The sequence below is a fragment of the Zerene cesonia genome, chromosome 17 (assembly GCF_012273895.1).
Source record: "Zerene cesonia ecotype Mississippi chromosome 17, Zerene_cesonia_1.1, whole genome shotgun sequence".
In the NCBI taxonomy this organism is placed as follows: domain Eukaryota; kingdom Metazoa; phylum Arthropoda; class Insecta; order Lepidoptera; family Pieridae; genus Zerene; species Zerene cesonia.
The window spans coordinates 3,696,354-3,722,615 of record NC_052118.1 but is presented as its reverse complement, the minus strand read 5'-3'; the positions used below and the strand labels follow the sequence as shown (position 1 = coordinate 3,722,615).

General features: G+C 31.0%; 2 protein-coding genes across 3 annotated transcripts; one reads left to right on the top strand and one right to left on the bottom strand.

The window, feature by feature from the left end:
* Window positions 1–1,380: 1,380 nt before the first annotated feature.
* On the bottom strand, window positions 1,381–10,075 carry LOC119833649 (facilitated trehalose transporter Tret1-like). Of its 2 annotated transcripts, XM_038357755.1 has the most exons (3): window positions 9,934–10,075; window positions 5,096–5,234; window positions 1,381–4,618 (listed from the first exon to the last, which is right to left on the bottom strand). In XM_038357755.1, the coding sequence occupies exons 1-3, from the start codon at window positions 10,042–10,044 to the stop codon at window positions 3,369–3,371; spliced, it is 1,500 nt and encodes a 499-aa protein (XP_038213683.1). In that variant the 5' UTR covers window positions 10,045–10,075; the 3' UTR covers window positions 1,381–3,368. The 2 variants fall into 2 exon arrangements, with proteins under 2 accessions (XP_038213683.1, XP_038213684.1); XM_038357756.1 differs by lacking the exon at window positions 9,934–10,075 and having other exon boundaries at window positions 5,100–5,237.
* Window positions 10,076–17,694: 7,619 nt separating this feature from the next.
* LOC119833547 (cytochrome P450 4g15-like) lies at window positions 17,695–26,153 on the top strand. Its single transcript, XM_038357598.1, has 11 exons — window positions 17,695–17,757; window positions 18,825–19,033; window positions 19,737–19,934; window positions 20,483–20,665; window positions 22,247–22,316; window positions 22,429–22,555; window positions 22,908–23,088; window positions 23,282–23,394; window positions 24,091–24,328; window positions 25,145–25,330; window positions 25,757–26,153. The coding sequence occupies exons 2-11, from the start codon at window positions 18,829–18,831 to the stop codon at window positions 25,936–25,938; spliced, it is 1,683 nt and encodes a 560-aa protein (XP_038213526.1). The 5' UTR covers window positions 17,695–17,757; window positions 18,825–18,828; the 3' UTR covers window positions 25,939–26,153.
* The last annotated feature ends 109 nt before the right edge of the window (window positions 26,154–26,262 follow it).

The window sequence follows — 26,262 nt, the reverse complement described above, 5'->3', positions numbered from 1 at the left end:
TGTATAATTCGAATCAAATATTTAAAAATATACGTTTTCAAACGACAATTTGAATTGTAAAACGATCACGTCATAGAAAATGACACTGTACTTTATGTACGTGCAAAAGTCAAACTACCAATACACATTATCATTATAATGATAATATGATGCGATAGCTGAAGTGTCTCATAAATTTCCCTAATTGTTTATAATATTCTCAAATTTGTCATAAATGTGACACGTTTGATGAGATCAATGTTTGTAATTTATTAAGTGTTTACAAAAGTTACTCATTCCCCGCTAATAGTTTTGTTTACTTAGATTAATATCCAGACTGTGACACATGCGTAGGGCTTAACATTATTTAGATACTACATTTAAATATTACGCAAAAGCTGCGAGGTTACCTACTATTGTGGAAAAAAGCACATTAATTTATAATCGAAATTTATAGTAAAGTCCAAAGTTAATAAAAAAAATATATGCATTCGTTTATTTAATGTGTAAGCATTTACCTTAGCCTTGGATGTGATGCAGGATTCTATTGTTCTAATATGTTTGATATACATAAGTACTTCACTCCATACATTAGGATACATTATTATCGCAGTGATAATTTTTTTCATTATCATTATCATATATTCATTAAGAAGATGAAACATTGTGATAGCATTAATGAACTGAGGTGTATAAACTATAAAAGTGATTCCTTTAGATGATAAATCACTATACCATTAGGTACCTATTATCATGAGAAAGATACCCTCCCTTTTGGAAAGTTTACGCTATTATTATTTGACTACTGTGCTATAATTGTTAATTTCAAATGCTTATTTGTTATTAACTAAAAAAACATGTACGTGACCAGTGAATGTAAAAAAAAAAACAGAATGATGCAATAAGTATTGAATCAAACGCACAATAAATGTACGTAAATGTTGAATTATTAATGTATTTTTGTTTTTGAATTATTTAGTTGGCACATGTGTATAGGAAGCGGGGTTGACGTATATCAGGCATATGCACGTGCATGCGCCGTGCAGAGTTTAGGCATGATTCCGGTTATTTATTATTATTTCATATTAAATCACTTCCATAATTATCTTCCTGTATAGAAATGTGTTGAATGTTAATAATAGCGTTTTATGCTTATTCAAGATAATTCATTATAAGCATCCTCGGATGACTTACTTTATGAGTAACTAGCTGCGCCTCGCGGTTTCAGCCGCCTAAGTCCGTGTCCCGTAAGAATATCGGGATAAAAAGTTGCCTATATTTATTCTAGTTGTCCAGCTGTCTACGTACCAAATTTCATTGCAATCGGTTCAATAGTTTTTGCGTGAAAGAGCAACAAACACACACGCATCCTTACAAACTTTCGCATTTATAATATTAGTAGGATATCTGTTTTGTCTCGGAACTGGTGAATGAGTTGATTTGTTTTACGAACGAAGAAACAGACTTAAATATTGAAGGATGTGTAACAGTAAAATAATGAAACAAAAAAAATTTTAACCATGTTTTATTTTTTTATACAAAAACCGGTACGTAATTCAAAGTCGCATATTCTGTCTACAAATGCTATGTATAAGTCAAAGTTCCATTGATAACACATAATGTGAATTAAAATTAAAATTTAACCTAATATATTTTAACGGACTAGATGAAACGTGGCATTTGAACACATAGAACTGTAAATATTATTTCATTAAACATTTAAATAAACAAATTGACATTTGAAAGAAACAATAATTTTACAAATGATATTACAATGAACCTATAAAAAGTAATCAACTACTTAAAACAGTAATGAAATCACGGCTCTTATATTGTTTAATAATAAATTGAACAATGTTTTCTATTCACAGTCACAGGTCAATAGATACGTATTTCTCGATAAGCCCTTTACAACAACTCCACCCACTTAGGGGTGATGCTTTTTATTCTTGTTAATATTTTTTATATCTCCTGCTCTAATTGAAACCACGTGCATAGTTTCCGTTCCGCCACGTGTCTTATTGTAAATTATTATTGTATGTACCTCCGTTCTGACCCATACACATGATATGATATGTAAGTAGTTCACAGAACAATAAACAAAACATATTCACAGCAACTACGTGATATGGAAATTGAACTAATTTCTATATAGATTGATTTACATAACACATTTATAATATACTACAATATGCAATTATCATTCGTATAGAATACGACAACCTAATTAGTAATTTAATATTTTTACGTATTTGAATATGTCTTACGTAAATAATTTATGTAACACTATTATCAATGTAATATAATAAGGTTAAGATAAGAGATCATACATGACTGGTTTATTAATTAAATATTTGTTATGCGCATTAATAGTCAAAAGACAGACTCAGCATATATAACAATGTAAAGACTATACTTTGACTCAGAATAAGCAAATTGCGCGTATAAAGATTAGTTTTATCAAGGGAAGATTTACGTCAACGTGTTTATCATACATATCTACATTTCTTTGCATCTCCATAAAAACATCAAGTCTTCCAAAAATAACCACATCCAGGCCAGATGTTTCCCTGGGTTTTTGTCTTACATAAGAACATGTCGCGTACCAACGTGGGAACTTCTTAAATTTTGAAAAAAAAACCTCTTCGCAGATGTCAGCGAATCATCTTCGAGCGCTTCGGGTCATATCCACGTGTCACAACAGGAAGAAATTTATAATTCACCGACAGAAGCGTGCCACTTGTCCATCTTTAACGGACTGTGAAATAGTCTTCGGTTTTTACTAGCGAGGGTGCATCCGTAAACACTTCACCTTGTTCTAATTAATCTTACATTGAAAAAACATTTTTACGTGCAGGTTAATAGGGCAGTTTTATAAGTGGGTCATTCTAGGCCTGTGCTAAAACAATCTCAACTGATTGGTTGTTTGATGTTTCATAGGAATAATCTAGAATTACTATGCCGTTATTTTACTGACATGGACTTATTAGTACAATTATTTTGTGTGAGTTGTTTCCGACGAAATCTTAATAACCTTACGTAGATTAGTATAAATATAATATATTGATTTATCTAAAGGTTATATTCGATATTTCGTAATATCAATGAGAATCGTATCTTATTAGGTTAAGTAGCGCATTATCTGTAATGATTAGGCGTTAATAGATTTTAGTTAGCTGAATGATTGATAAATATATTGCTTTATCAAAATGAATCCTACGGCAGTATTGTTTATTCTCCTATAATTGACTACTTTTATTAACATTAAAATAACGTATTTTATTTTACCACGCTAAATTGTTCTATTCAATTTATTTGATTCTAACCTCTCTTCATAAAACAGCGAATTATCTTATCGCGACGTCGTAGCAACGGTATTGAATTGGTAATCAAACAAAATTATTATCGTCCTTCAAAATTTTTTCTTTATTTTTATTGCCGTTTCTGAAATGCTCGGCGATTTGCAATAGAGTTTTTCCCTTAGTCTCGGGAAGGAAGAAATACAAAAATATTGTACCGCATAGAGTCGAGAGACCATAGAACAAGTAAGTCCCGTGATGGCCAATAGTGTCGAACATTGCCGGTGCAGTTTTCACAGTCCCAAAGAAAGCTATCGACGTCATCATTACACTAATACCGGATCCTAAACCTTTTGTTTCGGATGCAAATACTTCCCCTACCATATTCCATGGTAATGGCGATATACCTAAATTAGATACTACTATATAAACCGCCATTAACCCTAATGATATCGTTGGTGATATATGTCTTATTATTCGTTTATCTACAAGGTATAAGTATATAGCCAATATTATCAATGATAAAGTTGTAAAGATCCCACTAAATACAGCTAGCGGTCGTCTACCTATCCTTCGAAGTAGAATACAGGCCGAAATCAAAGCTACCACTCGTAAAACATCTGTAGCTAACATCGCGGCGTACGTGTTTCTATTATTTCCAATGAGAACTTCCATTATACTCGTTGTATAAGCGCATATAACATTGATACCCGATAGCTGAGTAACAATAAAGAATACAATCATAATAGAAAGTGGTTTCCAGAACTCTGGCTTCTTTATATTTTCCTTTAATGTTTCCAATTTCGGCTTCACCTCCTTTTTCTTTTCGTGTTCTGCTAGCATTTTGTCGAGTTCGTTCTGCATCACCGGAGATCTTCCTCTATACCAGTAAAAAGCTGTCTTACATTTTTCTATTTCATTCTTGGATGCTAACCAAGATGGCGATTCAGGAGCAAAATATAATATAATGCACCCCGACAACGGAAACAGAGCGCAGAGGAATGAGGCGTGACTCCAGTGAAGGAAGGTTCCAAATAAGTGAGACATAAATACTCCAGATGCAATACTCAATGATAAGCCAGCTAAAAATAATCCTCTGTAAGCCGGTGAGCTAATTTCTCCGATAAACACTGGTCCCAAAGGTCCAAGCCACCCTTGACAAAAACCAGTGATAAATCTTCCCAGTAGCATGAAAAACATGTTTTTAGCGAACCCTATGATGACCCATCCACTGATATAAAACGTTGATAGTATAATCTGGGATGTTCTTCTTCCGAATCGTTCCATTAAGTATCCAGAAATCATGTTACCGAACAGCAAAGCCAGCGATGACATAGCCGCTGTAAAAAAGCAAGAAAATGTACTGAAAAACTTGGCATACTAATCAAAGTTACTTGGGTATTACTAAAATGTCGTAAAGCGAAAATTAATCTTTAATGTAATGAAAAATTATTGTTATTGTTTAATGGATTTCTATTAATTAAATTGTATTTAATTTTTAGGACAATAATTGTTAGAATATATAGAACGTGGTAGTTTTTAGATAGTGTAAAAATTAAACAGTCTCAGTATGGGAACAGTAGAAGATGCAGTCAACGTCTTGAAACATTTTTCCAATTTAGCAACAATTTCTACATTTAAAGGACATTGTGACCTGAGCTACAATAAGGACAATGTATTTTAATGAGCCTAAAAAATACCACTCACTTAAATTAAAATAACCATTCGATAGTTAATTCCAATTATAATTTAACTTAAATTATCTATTAGTAAATAACATCCAACAAAAAATGAACCGAATTTCCATTAATACATACCTACCCATGACAACATATCCATATTATAGTGATTGTGCCTCCCATTGTCTTTTTGCAACTGTGGTATAATGATAGCTGATATTCCACCTGTGGCACCTGCACTGAACGAGAGCATGAAGGATCCCATTGATACCAATGCCTGAAATGTATTTGAAATGTATCTTTAATAACTAGTTCTTGGTCAATATAAATATTCATCAAAAAAGGCCTCGTTTATAATAAAAACAACTCTTGAAGGAGGAATGCCTAGAAAGACCTTTATATCTTGCATATTGATAATACAATAAATGTAACATAATTCATTCAATAACGGAAAGGAACAATTTATTATGTTAAATGTCTATGATTGCAAATCATGCACATGTTAATAATGACTTACATTATGTTATTTTGAAGTAGTTTAACAGGACATAGTTTCAATTTTAATAATTTAGAAAAAATATTCAAAATGTTGATATTCAATAACAAACTTCATTGTTGTGTATATATGTAATTTAATATGAGCTATGGAATCTTGATTTACAACTCTAACTGCGTCTTAGCTTGAGCGTGTCATTCTAGGGTCTTTAGAAATCATTAAATCTATGACTCTATACGATAATACCGCATTTACTTTGTAGTCCACAATAATTATTATTGAAACAGTATTGGTGTAATACAAAAAATAGGTTGTTTACTGTCCCATACATTGGTTTATTTACTTTATTTTCAAGGAGGGACGAAAACGAACGACCGAATAAAGTTTCGATTTATCTCCTTATACCTGCAACCCAAGGGCATTAACCGATTTTTATGTAATGTAAAATACAAGAATAATTACACAAAGAATGATAAGCGAGTTTATGAGACGGTTGACATTGTTTACTTGCAGAATATCACCTATTTATAATGCGTTTATAACGTACGTCTCGTGTTTATTATAATGACAAAGTTGTACAGAAATTTACTTCCTAGCTGAATTGGAATCTACTCTCATTACGCATAAAAATAATCATTCTATATTTCACCTCTCACAGGTTTTCTTTTTGCTAGAAAATTATGCCAGATATGATTAAATCAGAAGCAATCATCCAATTTATTACATTTACAGACAAAGTGAATTTCATAGTTGCGTTATTAATTAGGAATTAGACAAAATACGTATCGAGGTAGAAATGCCTAAATGTGTACATATCGTCTGCATCTTATTAATTTTTACATCGAAATGGCGTTCATATGTACCATGAACTTGGGGCTGACTGTCGAAACAATAACCTTTTTGATAATTTATTGAATTTATTTTGATGATATTATTTTTGCAATTTTATGAATTGATATTGTATTTTTGCAATTTTATGACGTTTAATGAGTATATTCATTTCAACATAAATAACTAGATATGAGATATGTACAGTTAAATATTAATGTATGAAGCAAATACTTTGTATCCTTATTATCGATCCCTAATATGCAGTATACTTTGACACATTTATAGTTTATAATATCTACAGGGAAGGATTAAACGTATTTACTTTTTAAAGTCTCTCATACCATTTTCCCTGTATATGTAAATTATAATGAGGGTGTCAAAATAAACAATAACACTATCATGTATTCGAAGAACAAGCCTCGAAAGTAGCTTGCATAGAACCGTTAACAATACCGTTAAAGCTTCAAATTATTTAATTTATTTTTACTACCGAAAACCAGCTAAATTCCAATAAATTATATATTACTTATACAAAATATGAATAGTTTAAATATCTATTTATATAACAGTTTAACGCATGTGAATGCACTTATTAAAAATACGATACTTAAACCGGTTGTAAATTTATAAATACATGGTCATTCCGGCTAATGTTCGAATCGGATATATTTTATTTAGGCTTTCCGCGGTAGACAACTCATGCATCAAAAATCAGATTTCATGAAAAGAGTAAATATGGCTAATTTGGTTCATATGTGAAAATAAAGTTCCAAATATAAATCTTTGGTGCTGGCTGGTGTTGCCATGTAACGTAGGTTTAACCTTACTGATAGTAATTTAACTAAGTAATAGAAGTAAGAGTTAGATTATATTATTCAATATATGCACAGTTCATTTAGAGCTCGGAAGTAAAAAAATATAGCAGTGCATATCAATGTCATCACTCATATTCATATCCCATATCTAGCAAGTTAAAACAATCTTAAAATAGGACAAGACAAATTATTTTTCTTTTAGAAAAGCACAGATGATTGATGATTAAGATTAAGATTAAATAGCTCACTCTTTTTTGTCTTATTTCCTGCTAAAAATCAACTAAAAAGAAAGAAGATGCAGTTTTCTTTATTCTACTACTTTCCAAAGAAAAAAAGTTATTTAAAAACTGGAAATACAGCAAGAGTGCAATAAATAAATTAAAAAAATATGTATTGTTATAAAAATATTATCATTCACGTACAAGAAGTACCCCGGTCTTTAACATAACGCATTTTATTTTACGAAGTAAACACCAATCTGATTAATGGAAAAATCCATTAATACTTTTTTTATTACTTCGAACCCAAGTTGTTGTCCTGAGTATAAATCGAAAGAACTTCTTCATCTTTTTAATTTTATATTATGAGATGAATGCTATTATCTAAACGAAGAAATAATAATTTAATATTCACGAACACTAAAGTTTTACTAAAGTGCTATCAAGTACTGTAAAAGCTCATATGTCGGTAACTGTTAGAATGTTATAACGAATCTGAGGATTTAAACATGTACTGATAAATGCAAAGCTTTTGTTTAAATAATTAATGTGTTAAGCCACAGATAACATAATAATATAATAATAATAGTTTAAAAAAACTAAAAAACACGCTTTTATCATATTTTGCAAATTGAAAAATGGAATAATTTTATCAAATTAGTGTATTGTCATCGATTCTCAATAAATCTACAAAGTTTGAACGAAATCTGGCCGTTTAAAGTGGGTCAAAATCGCGCCCAAAGAAGTTGGTTACAAACAAACAAACATACAAACAAACATACAAACAAACATACAAACATACAGGTGAAGCTAATAAAAAGCGTGTAAAAAATGATGATTTTTCGGACTTTTGCCATTAGTGTATGTAAATTGGAATAAATTGATAGAATATAATTTTAATGAATTGCAAGTGTATCTACGTACATAGTATTTTTAAAAATGTATTTCTACATGTTACGGCTTGTGCCCAAAGTCGACATTGGTAAAATCTAGGTATAACAATCATCTTAGGAGTTGTATGGTGTAAGTAGTGATATAAGTCTACAGAACACGGAGAAGCTGGGCTCCACTTCTGGTTAGTTTTTAAAATATATGAAGTAAACCTATCCTAACGAAATTTCCTTTTTAATTAAAACCAAGATTTTTGCATAAGACTTTTTGACATTTCAGCTCTCAATGTTTTAAGTTTTGCCTTATGTCGGGTATTCGTTATTAAGTAGTTTTATGAAGCTACATGTGTAAAATAGTGCAAAAAGGAATCAAAGTAATGATTTTGTTTGCTCGCTACAAAGGGCCTTTTTGGATATATTGAGAAAATTATCTAAAATAATTACTTCACTCGTAAAAGTAAATGGATGTAAAAACAATGTTTTCATTGCATCATATAGGGTGGCCCCATTTTGCTCCACAATTCACAACATAATATTAAATGATGCAACAATATAGTAGAAACTAATATTATTTAGAATTATTCCCGAAATGTCACCTAATTAAGGTTGTTTATGAAATAAGCCTGATTTAAAAGGTAAATCACCTTTAATATTTAGTAGGAAAAAGAGGACTCTGTGTAGAACCGGTTACCAAAAGCTGTTTATAATACTGTTCGGCCCCATATTGAAAACGCTACTTGAATGTGTTTTGTAACCCTTCGGCCTACGGTAAGCTTTGTCTAGTTGCTGTACTACCTTTCTCTTTACTTGGGATGGTACGCTTCATAAACACCACGTGTTAAAGTATTTTTCAACATGAATATGTTTGCTTCCTTAATCATTATTATTTTATTCCATCTTTTTTAATTCTATTTTGTCTCAGTCTTAGCTCTATTTTGTCTGAGGACTGTCTTTTGCATGAAGTTAAAGTACATTTATCAAAAATTACAAGTATATAAATATTTGCAAACACAACATTATGTAGTTATTTTATACCTTTTACGTTCTACATCTTTTGATACTCAGCATTGATTTATTCATGAATATTTTATGTATAGATTAAATCGTCTGAGAGTTAATATGAATATTTAATACCGAAATTAAAATTGCTTAACCAGTGGTTTTTGGTAGAATCAGTGAAAGTTTGGTACTTCGTGATGACCTATATTAATAACCTGAGTAGTCAAGAGCTTTCTATTCACATTAGTTCCAAAGAAGAGTAGATGAAATTTGTTAATAGACCTCTTTCGTTTCTTTAACAAGTTTTAAACCCCACAAAACCCATAGTTACTAGGCAATTTATATGCAAATACATTTGAAAATGATTTAAATGTATAGTATAGCGAAATAAAATTCATACTTATCCTTAAACAAAATTAACACAGTATTCTTATATAAAATTTTCCAGGCTTTTTAATGATGCAGCGATTTAAATATACTATAAACAGTGCATAATAAATAATATTCCATGATATCTTAACATCATAACATTTAAAAAGTCGAGTCCTTAAACCAGATTTTTGACGTTGTTTTTATATCATGATATAAATATTATACCTATTGTACCTACAGATGATTATTATTTATATTTTTATACTCGTTGTTACTTTATGAATATTCCTTTATATTCATTTAGTTTCACAACTTTATATACTTAAACTGCCTAATTTAAAAAACACACACACACCTGTCTTCTAAACGGTAGCCGAGGATCAACATCGCTATAATTATTTTTCACATCACCATTTTCATCACTTTTGTTTATCTTTTCTAACTCAGTTCCTTCCTCGTGGTCCATCTTGTATCGACCATGCAATGATACTGTGAGTCGCCGATGTACGGACCGAGGGCTTTATTTTATGAAACTCCAATCACTACATGACATTATTTATCTTATCTTCGAGTCGCATTGTTAACATTTTACGTTCTGACGAATGCCGGAGAAAGGATTTCAATGTCATTAGCACAAAGTATTGGATAATGGATGGGACTTCATAGTTGGGTTGAGAAAGTATTTACGCATCAGGTAAACCTTTGCCTTTTGCCTTTGTTATTTTACTAAAACTTGTTGACGGCGTTGTGTTTAAATAATCTTTGATCATGTTCTTGCGAGTAATTTGCCGTTTAATAAAAAAGCAATGATAAACAATTTTTTATTGCTGTGATAAACTAGATAGGGAAATATATTGACTGTAATAATGCACAAATAGTACTGACTAAATACGAGTATTAAATTTTGATCGTGTTACTGCTACGAGTCGTTTACTTTAAAGTAGATAACAAGAACAATTTATTTATATTCGATTACATAACACGTCGTTAGTACCTGTTAGGGTTATTAATGCACGCGTACTTGATAATCATTTTGTATTTTACAATAAATTGTTAATTATCTATCTCTTTTATAAATACTTGACGAACCGCCGGAAAGTGATAAGGTGGTGGGTAAAAAATTGTGTCTGGGTACTACTTGAAAAGTACAAAAAAATATAAATGTTATAGTATATTAATATGGTAGTCGAGCACGCTTCGGTACGAATTGGGCCAGCTCGCACCGGGGAAGTACCACACTCCCACAGAAGAGCGGAGGGAAATTGTAGCATGCGCAGAATAATATAATAATACGGGGTAGTGTGCTACTGTGATTTGTTCGGTGAGTAGCGGAACCTGACCATATCCTTTTCCTTACCCTTCCCAGTACATTCCTTTATTCCTGTCTTCAATCCTATTCCCTTCTTAATCCCTTTCCAATTTAAAGTCGGTAATCGATCTTACGCCACTCCAGACGTTCATAGGCGATGGAAGTGCTTACCATCAGGCGAACTACCAGCTCCATTGCCGACGATGACATAAAAAGGAAAGTCTCTCAGTTATCTTCATGGATTTTTTTTTTTGTTAATTGGAAAGAAGATTTATTTTGTGATATGTTCTTGCATATATGCTTATTTATAAACATATAAAATATAGTTATTATACTTATGATTTTTTTTAACACAACATGACAGGCTTACATAAACGGTTTGGTAACGGTTAATAATAATTAGTTTTAGTTCATCGATATGACGCGGGTTCGAATCCTCGTGATCAAAGTATTTTCATCCTTTAAAAAATTCTCATGTGAATTCATATATTATACGGATCTTCAATTTCATATTGACAAAAGAAGTGAAAATTTTGATCACAGACAACGCTTCAGTGTGTACTAAAAATTGAACGCAAAAAATAACCTTTTTCATTTTTAGAGGTGACAATTCCACCAGGTTTATGAGGAGGGTTATTACACTAATAATCATTATTAAAGATCCCTCATCGTATGAATTTCCTGTATACCTACTACAAATATAATAAGAGCCACAGATAAGATGACGAATCCAATCTTATGCACATGTCACTTAAATATAGGTAATTATAGATTGCACATACAATAATACAGACATACCTAATATTACAAATAGGTGAGTAGCTCTGCTAGTTTTCTTTTGTCTCATATTTAAGCCTAAACCAATGAACTTATGATTTAGATAAAATTTTGTACATAGATTATTTGTGACCCAAGAAAGGACATATGATAGGTTGTTGCCCCGAAATTCCACTGGAAAGGAAACTATGCCGGGATATCCTTTAAATGTCTATTTTTAATAATTTCTTAAATAGGTATTTTGATAAAATAAATAGTTCACAAAGCACGAATTATCTATAGCAGTAAAAAATGCCATACTGCCTCTTCGGCGAAAACCCACGAAATACATAATTAAAGTCTCGGGCGAACAGCTAATAAAATATGAAATTTTTGGGCTTGTATTATTTTAAATACCTAAAATATGGTATATTAAAAAATAATCTGAAAGTAATACATAACAAATATAATAATAAGCGCTTTTTAGCGCTTTTCTATCGTATTGTTATTTACAGAATTAAAGTAGATTTTTTTACGAATCTTTATTCATTATATTCTTACGCAAAATCTTTTAATGGTTCGTAATTTATCTGCCTCGGGTGTGTTTTTTTTATCCTTTTCATTCCATGCATTACTTTCATTCCAGGATCTAAAGACCTTTGATACAGTTATGTTTCCATTTTCCTTTAGAATTAATGCCATGGATTATGGCTTTTATAAAATTCCCAAAAAAAAGGATCAAATAAGGCAAAACCTAGTAGTATAATTATAAATAAAATTACATTTGAGAATAAAATAGGAACTGTACATTACTCTTATTATATTTGATTATAGTATATTGTATCGAAAATGTGAATCGGAGAGATAGGAATATTTGGTTTTATTTATGATTATCGATTACCATTGTCTGCATTTGTTTACTTCATATGACTAATTAGCCATGAGAAAGAACGATGTAGGTAAATATACCGCCTAATGAAAGAAATTAATGTGTGCTAAACAAACAGCATTATGTTTTTGAAAAGTTCTAATATGTTAAGTGTGATTTATATACTTATTAATTAACGTGTAACGAATTCTCAGTGGTTGTATAATCATTGAATTCATTTATTGCCGTTTTATATTCATACTTATCCCTATCAAAGATTTTATTGATAAAATGTCCATTATAAACGTCCAGTATTTCTTCTTTTAAGATCGTAGGGATCATAGAAAAATAGTACTTGTACTTATGATTCTGTGGAAACAGGCAATAAGTTATCAAAACGCAAAACGTATCCACAAAATTTCGTCTTATTGCGCATGCTAGGCTGCCTGTAGAGTAAATAAATATTTTATAATTTTACCTTATAATTTTACTAACACGGCTTGCTTGTTTATGATTCACAATCAAGTTTGCACGTGAAGCCTCATTTAAATAATAAGCTTGTCAATGACGGTGTAAATAAAACAATCATTTATGGATTTTACAGTGTTTACCTAGTCACATTTACAGCACAATTATGACCTAGCCTAAAAGCTGACCCTTCATAGTTTTCTATGAACTGAGACGAACAAAACTTATTTTGGTTATTTATGTATAATTTTTTTAAATGCATCATCTTAGTAAAACCGACAAATCTCGAATATTGGAATAGTGATTGAGGAATTTATTGTAACATAAAACCAGTATACAAAAATGTGCATACCAATGTAGCGGGAAAAATTAATATTGATCAAAGATACCTTATGACAGTAAAGGATCTAATTTCACCAAGAATATAATTGATACGACAAATGTAATGGCAAATGCCATAATGTGAATTTAAATCTTTTATGATTTATTTATTAGATAAGCGAGGAAATGTGTCGTTGACTTATTAATGCTCACACATTTTGCTTAAAAAGATGTTATAAATAGTGTTCTATTTATAAGATTTCAGCACTTGAATTAACTGATTATCATCACTTTTAGATCAGGATAGTAATTGAACTCAACATGCCTTTTTTAATATTACTTGTATACCAGATACATCCGAAAGTAGTGACTAAATGCGTGGTGTCATTTATTGGCACACAGGTAGACCCTAAAATCCTAACATAAAGTCCACGTTATATGACCTGAAGGCTATTGACTCAGGTGTTACTGACCTTTGTATTTAGGGTCCAAGAAACTTGTAAGATTTCCGATCTAAATCGTAAGACACTAAAGCAAGATTCTTTAAAAAACTTTGCAGCACTTCAAAGTAACAGATGCATATCTTTTTTTAATCTTTTCAAGAGTTTAAATGTATGTAGGAGTATGTAATATTATTAAAATATGAGCTACAATATAAGTTTTTAAATAATGACGTTTTCTTTCTCGTCTACTCCAAAGTGATTATAGAAGAATAATTATATTAGAAGCATATTGTGCAATCAAGAATTTCCAAATTAAATGGGTTTGGTTTATTGCGCAAATTGGTTAAGTAGCTAAATACATTCTACATAAGTTTGTATTTTCATATAGTGTCCATTGATATTATTAGTGTAATATGTATATTTAATGCTACAAACAAGAAACATGTTGATTATTTATGTTTGACATAATCTTTCTAATTTACAGCGCCTTGGGTCGTAGTATAGCAAATATTAACTGAAGACAAATTGCTCTTAATATTACAATGTTTTTTGTATTTCAGTTTAGTTTTAATACTAACAGTGTTTTCAAGAACTGTCAAAAATTTTTTTCACTACTTGTTTATTCACGAATTGGTTGTTCGATAGCACAAAATTTATATAGGTAATTATATAATTTTTATGAAACTCGCTAAAATAATATCTTGTTTAAATATGAAGCGTTGTCAGGATAAAAAACAAAAAAGAGCGAACGTCTACTAAAAATACTATAAACTGTACTTAATATAATCCTTGAAAATAATAAAGAAAAAAACAGACACTTTATTGATTGATATAAAGTATTAAATACTTTCGAAAAAGAGAGATATATCAAATCGGTACGTAATGTACGTTATAATAATTGATAAGTATTAAGTTCGTCTTGTAATAAACATATTTTTAATTCCTGCGGTTCATTGATGACAAAATAATCTATACACGGTATTTGCCAACAAAAAATACACAGGTTAAGCAAATAAAGAGTTACACGTTCGGTCTTATTTTCTAGATTTATTTTACCTTCATCTTTCTAATTCCCAAGATTATAATTAGTTACTGCCAACACTTAATTACAAATAAAATACTAAATTTGGTTGCAGAATGACTTTTAATAACTACTAATCTATTATAAATTGGACCTTGTTTAACATATAAACTACAAAACAGAAAATAATGAAAGAAAAAATAATTTAATGAATGGTTATAGTATCATTGTTTCGTTTGGTTCTATTCACCAAATATACCGCACAAGTATTGTTAAGAAGCAATAAATAAGTAGAAATCAAAGTATTAATTTATAATTACAGGGTGGATAGTAATTTGCCACCGAACAATACACTCCTTTTGTATAATAATGCGCAATTTAATCCATGCGTAATTGGACGTTCATGCGTGATTGTTTCATCACTGAATTATTTATTAGGTGTCTATAAAAAAAACGCAAATACTAATAGTAAGGGTGCTGAGTAACAATTTCATGCAATAAAACTTATGCACTAACATATCTGTCACCTCAGGCCTTAGGGTATATGTCGTAGCAAACGGGCTTATTCAAGCGCTTTATTAAAAGCCGCCGTTCTACTAGCGTTTTGAATCATATTTGACAATTATTTTGCAACTAACGCACACTTTTCTTTGTAAGAAATAGACCTCTAGTGGTTTTTACTTTTTCAGGGTAGTGGCACCGATAGGCGGTGCTGGTATGGTTGCTGGTCTCAGAAAGTAAATTTTTATTTGCGAATCGAATGATTTTTTTTTAGTTCGTTGAAGGTGGTCCCCTCTCCCAGAAAATCCGGATCTGATGATTGAATCAAGAAAATCAAGCAAAAACTAACGAACTAACCTAATAAAGTCTAAGAAATTACTTTAGACCCACTTCTAATTTTTTGATTTGGATATTTTTTTATTTCAATAAATAAGGTATTAATCTAGTCCCATTAATCTGATCTGATGATGGAGTCAGGAGGTAAACAGCAAAGACACAAAATTTTATAAATTAATTTTACAATGCATCCTACTAATATTATAAATGCGAAAGTTTGTAATGATGTGTGTGTGTTTGTTGCTCTTTCACGCAAAAACTGCCTAACCGATTGCTATGAAATTTGGTACGTAGATAGCTGGACAACTGGAGTAACATATAGGCAACTTTTTATGCCTATATTTCTACGGGATACGGACTTACGCGGGTGAAACCGCGGGGCGCAGTTAGTGTTTTATAAACTCCATTATGATATGGCTACTATATCCGAGGTTGCCTTCCATCGAGAAAAATCACAAACCTACAGACACAACATTTTGTAAATTTATTACACTATAATAGACTATTCTAATTGACTGATGCACCCAGGATTGACATCCGCTTAAGGACTACTCAACAATGAAAAGGACTGACAACATGATTTTTTGTACATGGTTTATTTGAAACTTATTATTTATACAAAATATTTTTTTAAACACCGACTTCATAACCACAAATATTCACTCAAAAGCTATATTTATTTTCATTGTGACCGCTACCAGCTATGTACCTAAGGTCTGGCCAACGTTTTGATCAATAAAAAAAAAATTAAAACTTACACTTTGTTCGAAAGCAATTAACATCTACCACAAGTCATTCGCCTCAAGTGCCCAAGAAATAGACTGATGATAATGATAAATAATGCTTTGAACTTTTGATGAATGTGACTGAAATTCTTTCATACAAATAATTTTACATCTGTTTCACTGATCGATTTGCATTTAGGCTTCCTTGTCCTATAATTAACTTTTTAAGCCCTTCGTCGGAGTTTAAAAGTTATCTCGCTTCTTTGGTTGATATTAAATAAAGAATTCTTTAATTTAAAGTTCTGTTTCAATCAAACGTAAACTTTGACATACCCGAAGTTTTCCATCACCCTATTATGAAATAAACAATATTATGTCAATGCTCTATATTATATTACTTTTCATAAATTTGAATGTATAATGAATTATTAAAATGATACAAGTATGTTATTACATTCAAATTATGATTTAACCCACAAGAAATATTGGAGGAAATATTGTAATTTCTGTTACTGTTTACAAATTCCACGTAAATTTTACCAGCGACTTCTAATTGGTCATAAGTGATTCCATCCATTAGCAAACAATGAAAAAATTTCAGGTGAAATGTCAAGGAATTATAACTATTAATTTACTAAAGTTAAGGCGAATACAAGCGAGCGTATTGTTTTGATAATAAAATTACGATTTATTAAATATTTCATGTTAAATAACTATGCAGATAATGCAGAAAATAGATTTAAGAATGCGATCGTTGGATCTCATATATAACATATGTATTTAGTGAATCTATACTGAATAATAAAATGTATCGTTACACAACAATAAATCCCGTAGATAAATAACACGGTAAACGTACTGAACCAATTTACCTATAGTATTTTCAAATATTTATCAGCATTAATTCGAAGAAACCCGTATATTGAAATATTTTTTATAAATTTTGAAACTATTTCAAAACGAAATTTAAACGAATAAATAATATACCAAATCAGTCGGGATAAACACCCATTTTCTTTAGAAAAATTAATAAAGTTAAATATATAGTGATCAAATCAGCATATTTTCGCACAATACCTACACAATACTGAAGAAAGGATTTCCTGAAGTTTTCTGACGGTACAGTTTTCCGAGATTACCCAGCGTTTCATTCCCAATGTACAATAAGCCAGGCTGATGTGATGAATGTGGTAAATTAAGTACTAGTTCATAACCAACATGGCAAAAATAAAAGTTATGCCTGCAATAAATTATTGATGTTATTGTCTGCAATGCGCGTGTATCCTCGCCTTAACACTTTCGTGATTTCGTTTGTCATCGTCATTATATAAGAACTGTTGTTTAGCAAATCTTAAAGCCAAATAGCAATTCACCACCAATTGTAACTGGAGCAAAGAGGATTATATTTTCCCATCACACCGTCTCCGCCAGGTACACCGTGCTTAAATATATTTAATTAAACTCATCTAATTCTATAAAACAATAATCATATATTCAAAATTTAAGAAATATATTGATACTACTCATAGTTTTGTCTAAATAGGTGATATTCTTTGTTTCTTCATAATTTATTATTATGAAAGATGTAACGTAATTTACAGTCTGTATCTAATATTTTGATAAAACTTATTTAATTTTTTATTCATTTTTTTTTTTATTTTTTATATAAAATTACGTTGTGTTGGGACTTTCTGGATTTGGGATCTTAATTTATAATTTCATTATTATTTTATACTCTGTAAAATTGTCGCTCAAATTCATATGACAAATAAGTATGAAAGTTAATTTCTATTTAAATTACTTGATCACTAATAATTTACTATATTTCTTTTTTGTTTATATTTCTTATATTATTTTTTTTATAGTATTAAATAAGAGATTTTTTGGATAATGTCTTACTCAGTTTCTTAAAGCGGTGAAATGAATATTTTTAATCCAAAAATTATTTATTTAACTAGAATTCGTTTTAAATCGTTTTTGAATCGTCGGAATAAATAGTATAAAATAATCGTAATAATTGTAAACAATTGTTGCATTCTGAAAATGAAAAGAGCCGGCAAGAAATTCTGTATCAACTATTCTTATTAAATATTTTACATTTTAGTCCATTTTATACAATAAACAAGAGATTTAGATAACAACATTTTTAATATCAAATAAAGAAAATTATAGAGTTACCATTTATACTGAGTGGTGTAATTCGGTTTTATTTATTAGGCAAATTGTAGACCTATTTGTTACACAAATAAAATCTTTTTGTGGTAAAACAATGGATAGATTTATTTATTTCTCGACATTGCTTTCTGAGACAGGTTATTTGTATATAATATATATACAAGTTAATGTCACAGTCAAATATATAACCAGTACTTCTCTATAAACTAATACCAAACCAAAAAAAAACTCATCATTAAAAACATTAATTTCTGAATGCATATCATCTTTCTTATTTATTAATAATTTCACGACATTTAGAAGTTTGATTGTTTTATTTGCAGCAATATGACGGTCGTCGAAGATGTTCAGACGTACCAGCTATCGACGCGCTTAATTTTTTATCCTCTAGTACTTCTTGCCACCGGATTATGGCTCCTATACAGATGGCAACAACAGTCAAGATTACACAAACTAGGAAACAAACTGCCGGGGCCCATGGCCATTCCTGTATTTGGAAATGCTCTGATAGCCCTCGGTAAAAAACCAGAAGGTAAGATTAGATGTAAATAATTTGTATGCCTAAAATTACAATCAAATATCAGTCGACTTCTAAAAAAACGGTTTACGTTAGATACCTGTTTAACTTAAAAATAATGGTTGGCAGACTGCGTCTGCCCTTACGCAAAATGTCTTTCAGTCTTTGTCTCCAGACTATAAACTAAGATGCAAACCTTTGACATAATTGAATAACAAGCATTTGTACTCATCCATACAAATTACCAAACAAATAAAGTTTATTTACGTTATATTACTAGCAAAAGAAGTTTTAAAAAATTAGAAAGACGCTTATAGAATCGACTAAATTGTCTTACTCGCTTTTGTACAGAGTACCTATACGTAGGGAAATTATTGAATCTGGGGATTTTAATCAGGATAAACTCATGAAATTATAGTATTTTGTTTAAGTTGTTATTCGACTCTAAAGGAATCAGTTGCCTACATACAAACATGAGTCAAAAACGCGATACCTTAGATCGGATCGCAAAGTTATCTACCTTGAAATTTTAGAGGCAGTTATTTTATACGATTATAATTTTAACATACTGTAGATGGGCGTCTGTTAATCAGACGCTACGCAACCTACTGAAATGAAATGTACTACAAAAATGCATAGATTGTCGTGATACATGCTATTTAATTAATTCAGCACTGTATAAACATCAAATATAAATGCTATTCAATATTCACTTTAGAATTGGTGAGATACGCCCTGCAATACGCCGAAATCTACGGAACAGTCGTCCGTGGTTGGTTCGGCTCCAAACTGATTGTGTTCTTGAGCGACCCTGATGATGTAGAAGTAATCCTCAACAGCCAAGTGCACATCGACAAAGCCTCTGAGTACAGATTCTTCAAGCCCTGGCTTGGTGAAGGTCTTCTTATCAGTTCAGGTAAATCAGATGCGATTAGAAAGATGCTCTATTTTAATACCATTTTATTTATATATTTTGAAAGAAGTATGAAAATTTGGAAAATCTATTTATTTCTTATATCCTAATCCAATGTTGAATCCCTAGTTTTGTAAGTAGTTGTGTGTAGTCACCACAACTACACACGGAACCTTTTGTGTTTTTATTTTTCCTTATTTTCCTTTAATTTCTTGACTATTATGAATGACTTCAAACCCAAAGTTATCAGTATTGGCAGTGTCATTCCCCAGAACTTTAGTCTTTCGATTCTTTTAACGAAGCTAACGAGCAGCAGTTGATATATTTCCTGTTTGAATTACTAGACACTAATTTCGGCTCCGCCCAATTATCGAGATTTCTGTTTTATCCCAAGTGATCATTTAATTGGGATAAAAAGTCAGCTCATACCCTGTCTGTATAACAAAATTCATCAAAATCCGTTACTTTCAGCATAATTGACAGACAAACATTCAAGAAAACAAACTTTAACTTTATATTAGTGTGATATAGATACCGATTTTTAAAATTAGGCGAGAAATGGAGGTCCCACCGCAAGATGATTGCTCCCACTTTCCACATCAACGTCCTGAAGTCCTTCGTGGACACCTTCAATCAGAACAGCAGGAGTGTTGTCAGCAAGATGAAGACCGAAATGGGAAAAGTTTTTGATGTCCATGACTACATGAGCGGTGTTACCGTTGACATTCTTTTGGGTAAGTTCTTACGCACGTGTACTTAAGTAATACATATTATCGGACGTATGTAATATCATAGGAATAAATTATCAACAAGCAATTAAAAAAAAAACATAAATATTCTACATACAACACAATGCAATATACATTGTCATTATTATTAATGTTTTTGTTTAAAGTTCACAACATGACGTAACCCGAACAAAAGAATATTGCTGTGTATCAATCACCAATCTAAAATAGCACAACCTGTAACCTTAATCAAATCAGTGTTATTTTTATTTTTGACAAATTGAATACAAAACCTTTTTTTTACAAAATTCTACGTTTACAGAATTAATATCAAAGTATAAATAAATACAGCTAAAGGTGTATTCTGTATATTTTAATTAAAGTGGAACCTTTTATTACGGCAATTCTGATTAAGTGCTGGCTGGAACCTTATGACAAGAATTTCCTATCAAATACAAACAGAATCACATGAAACGGTTGAAAAACCAAGAAGTTATCTAGTTACAAAACAAAAAAGTACATTCAAAATGAGCCTCCTTCGTTTTTGAAATCTGTTCAAAAAGCTATTTTTCAGACGTGAAAATATATCACATGTAGGTACATAACTACAACACAATACAAATCATGTCCATTAAAAACAGCTAGTTTTGCATATGCATATGCATATGACCTAACTGTTGTCATGATTAAGCAATAATTACTTTGGAAAGTGCGTCATGTATAAAAACCTATTTCAATATTTAACTTTTTGTTGAAAACGCATTCATTAATTTGCAACCTCATAACAATTCACTGTGCTGTTTTAAATTAAGAATAATATAGAATAGTTTAAACTTAGAATACCACAGTTAATTTATATAATTCTATATACGTATTACCTAAAGCTGAAACTGTCACACTAGGTACTCACGCTAATATAATTCAATATATGTAGATGTTTAAAAAAATGCGTTTTATTTTAATCTGATGTACTGATTTATAGTTAGGTAGGGTATTCATGAATAAATAGTAAAAAATCTGTATTGCAGTAAAATATTTATTACGTTTTACATTATTATATTAAAATTAATGTAACTTACAAATACATTGTACGTAAATAATAACACGTCTATTCGCTGACGCTTTACGATCGCGCATCGAATGCAAAATAATCACTATTCACACAGTATTCGCTATCAGTAGCAAAAGTTGAATAAGAACTATCCTATTCATAACATGCCTACGCGCAAGAGAGACGGATAGACTTTTCGTGATACGCCTTAAGCGCGACATCACAACACCCTTTATTCACAGACACTACACAACCACACAGTGGTGGAGGATGGTACACACCAGCTTTCGATGAAAAACATATACAATTTATCTCAAAATATAATCAACTTTTTAATGGAATTGAATAGTTCTATGAAGCTAACAGAAAACATTTTCATTTTTATAAATTGAATATTATACTTTTAAACATCCATTCTAGACAAATTAAGTAATATTTGAAAGTTAATAATAGCACTGGCTACAGAATTTAGATACCCATCTAAAACAAATGTTTTCCACTACACATTAAAAAAATTATTTACATCATTATTTCAGAAACCGCTATGGGCATTACCAAGGAAACTCAAGACCAATCCGGCTTTGACTACGCTATGGCTGTGATGAAGTACGTACACCTGATCTATTATATTGATTGATTCATATATTACTTACCTCAAATCTTCAACAAAAAATTCAAAAATATGCAGATCTCGATTATAATAATACAAATTTTACAGGATGTGCGATATCATCCACCAAAGGCACTACAAATTCTGGCTTCGCTTCGACTCAATCTTCAAGCTTACCTCTTTCTTCGAAAAGCAAAAGCAACTGTTAGGCATCATCCACGGTCTCACAAACAAGGTTAAAAAATTAAATAATACAATGAAACAATCATATTTTTTTTATAGCTTGACATAATGAATGGTAAATAATGTTGATTTGACATTTTTACACCGAAATTTGACGAAGCATTTTGTATATTTTTATATGGTTCGCCTGATGGTAAACGATTACCGATATATGAGCATTAGCAGAGGTAAGAACTTTGCAATTGCATTACCCGTATTCAAGCAATAAGGAATAGGGAAAGGGTTGAAAACGGGAACAAAGTCATTAACTAGAAAAGGGTGAGGAAAAGGAAACGGACCTGAGGTTAATACATATAAGATCTATAAAAAATGGATTAAATGTCTAAATTCTTCGTTATCTTTAGGTAATTAAAAACAAGAAAGAGCGATACATCCAGAACAAGTCTAAAGGTATTACACCTGGCATCGTAGAGGAGAAAATGTCGTCAGAAAACGAGACAGGTCTTGCCAATGTTAAGACTCTGGCTGACACAGTCTTCAAGGGCTACCGCGATGACCTTGACTTCAACGATGAAAACGACGTCGGTAAGTTGAGCTCGATTGGATAATGTTACTAAGTAGGTAATCGATAGCTTGTGTCATCTTGATATGTCGTTTCAAGGAACAATAGATCAATTCAAGTGCAATTTAACCGTATTCCGTATAACAACAGCTTGTTATGACTTCTAATAACCGCAACTTTAGTAATAATTTATTCTAAATGTTTTATACATTTTAGGTGAGAAGAAGCGCCTTGCTTTCTTGGACCTTATGATTGAGTCCGCTCAAAACGGCACAAACAAAATCACTGATCATGAAATCAAGGAAGAGGTTGATACTATTATGTTTGAGGTAATTACAATAGTGTTCACAACTTTTGTATTTTTAATTTTTAGTTTTATAGCATTGAAATGCTTTATAAATGAGAAATTTTGAAAGAATAGAAAAAATTTGATCACGAGGCAGGCTTCGAACCTGCGTTTCTTGCCTAACCTCTCGGCCTGCAACCTGCCTAGCAATCAGGATCAGGATCACGGGTGGCCGAGTTGCTAGGCAGGTTGCAGGCCGAGAGGTTAGGCAAGAAACGCAGGTTCGAATCCTGCCTCGTGATCAAATTTTTTCTATTCTTTCAAAATTTCTCAACTTTTGTATTCTAAATATTTACTAGCATACCCGGCCACGCGTTGCAGTGGCTGAGTAATAATTAAAAGTATCAAGATTATAAATTATTGGGATAATTAATCGAAATAAAAACTATCCTATATCTTAAGTTGGACCAAATTACACATAAAATGCCAAATTTCATCAAAATCGGTTGAGTTGGTGAAGAGTTCATTGGAACATACATCATGACACTGGATTTTTAGATATTATAAGATATTAATTGCTATGACATTGGGAAAGAAATGTTGCATTTATTTACTCTCTAATATACTTATAAATAGATTTAATATTAAAATTGATTCAATCCCCTAGCCATCACTTAGAAAAAAAATATTCTATTACCACATGCATAAATACTTTATTCTTATCTTATCCTTATCTTAGGGTCACGATACAACAGCAGCTGGCTCCAGTTTCTTCCTCTGCCTGCTCGGAATTCACCAAGACATCCAAGCCAGGGTCTACGATGAGCTTTACTCCATCTTCGGAGACTCTGACCGCCCCTGCACTTTCGAAGACACGCTCCAAATGAAATACATGGAAAGGGTCATCTTCGAATCGCTCAGAATGTACCCACCAGTGCCAATCATAGCCAGAAAATTGAACCGCGACGTTAAGATTTGTGAGTATATATTGTATAAAGGGTATTATACATTTTTATTATTTTGTTTTAAGTCAGTGCTAGTTAAAAATAATAAAAGATTGTTCGTCTATAATATGTTAATATGTGGGCGAATATATGCCAAAACGATTCAGTAATAATTTCGCGGTTATTAGAGGAAGTATAAGTAAGGACATGAAGGTTAATCATCGTAATAGGTAATGAGAGATACATTTTTATAATGCAAATGACTTACTAAAATGTATTTACACGTGTATACATAATCTAAACTAATTAATTTATGTGTTTTGTCGGTGATTTTTTCTAGTTAGTAAACCTTCACGTTGTGATATGAAAGCGACAATAGTACATAACATTATACTTTTAAATCAATGCATATTAAATAAGGAGCGTCAATAAAAAATCGATGTATCATATTTGTCATCATGTATGTATATATTTTATTCCAATTGGACATTTGTTCTTGAATATAATATGATAACTTAGTCGAAAACTGATAAGTCGGCTCGAAACACCTATCCGGTCCTGAACAAGAAATTATTCTCTTGCATTTTTCATTGTTGCCTCTTTCGATCCGATATTCGATAGATTTCGAATTGCTCGAAACGAAAAACTTATATCTCTACGATATATTAGTGTAAAGTGGATTTAATTTTAAATATAAATTACAGTCAATGAGTTTCGTTAATAACCGATACATCAATTTTCTTATATTATATTACTCAACACATTGAATTATTTTTGTTACAACGCTCCTCAAATGTAATTGAAAGCTACTGACGCTCTATAAAACAATATGTTTTCGTACAATTTCAGCCACAAACAACTACGTGCTTCCCGCTGGATCTACGGTAGTGGTTGGCACCTTCCAGATCCACCGCAATCCGAAATACTACAAGAACCCCAATGTGTTTGACCCTGACAACTTCTTGCCAGAGAACACACAGAACAGACACTACTATAGCTACATTCCATTCAGTGCTGGCCCCAGGAGTTGTGTTGGTACGCATCTTCGTTTTTAACTGTTATTATTTAGTTACTTCAGTTACAATTTACTTCATTGTTATTTTTAATATTAGTTATCAATTTATATGAACTTGATTTAGTATTTCTCATTATAATCGCCTCAATCAATGCCTATTTTAAATACAGAGCAGAATGCTGGACCTAATTAGATAATTTAGAAGTTTTGTATATTCAAAATCAAAGTAGTAAATAATGTTTCGTTAACATGATAAATAAGAAGCCAATAATAAATAAAAACAAGCTATTTCAGAACTTGGAATAACGCAAACACTTGGGCAATTGTTACTAAAATAGTCTTATCTTTTAATTGTATGCAAGTCGAGAGAGTACCATATAATAAATGGACCAATGATAAACTTTTATCGTACGGTTTACACTAACATGTGAATTTTATACTTATAGGTCGTAAATACGCTCTTCTGAAGTTAAAGATCCTCCTGTCTACCATCCTCCGTAACTACAAAATGGTATCTGATGTTACCGAGGACCAGTACGTATTACAAGCTGACATCATCCTTAAGAGAAATGATGGCTTCAGGGTTCAAATCGAACCAAGGAAACGGGTCCCATCTACCGCCGCTTAAATTAAACTCTTAGTTAGAGGAAGCTATGACTGTTAACATTTCAACTGTCATCATTACTATTAACGTAGTCATTATGAACACTAATGTTACAAATGATAAGACCTGATAAATTTTAAGGCTAAATCAAATATTTCAGATCATTTGTGTAATTAGGGTAACACTATTTATATTCTTGAATGGTTACGAAAGGTGATATGTATTTAATAAAAGTTGCTATATAATATAAGATTTATATATTTTTATTTATTAAATTCAGTAAAAGTAACTGAAGAGTTTCATTTTGTATTTATTTTTTAACGGATTATTATTTATGTATACACATAT

Bases quoted from the DNA above. Each gene is read 5' to 3' on its own strand.
- LOC119833649 (XM_038357755.1), bottom strand. From the start codon at position 10,044: ATGGACCACGAGGAAGGAACTGAGTTAGAAAAGATAAACAAAAGTGAT. The intron at 5,235-9,933 runs GTGTGTGTGTGT...AATACATTTCAG, and splicing joins GGCTACCGTTTAGAAGACAG to GCATTGGTATCAATGGGATC. The intron at 4,619-5,095 runs GTATGTATTAAT...GCTTTTTTACAG, and splicing joins GGATATGTTGTCATGGGTAG to CGGCTATGTCATCGCTGGCT.
- LOC119833547 (XM_038357598.1), top strand. From the start codon at position 18,829: ATGACGGTCGTCGAAGATGTTCAGACGTACCAGCTATCGACGCGCTTA. The intron at 19,034-19,736 runs GTAAGATTAGAT...TATTCACTTTAG, and splicing joins CCTCGGTAAAAAACCAGAAG to AATTGGTGAGATACGCCCTG. The intron at 24,329-25,144 runs GTGAGTATATAT...GTACAATTTCAG, and splicing joins GAACCGCGACGTTAAGATTT to CCACAAACAACTACGTGCTT.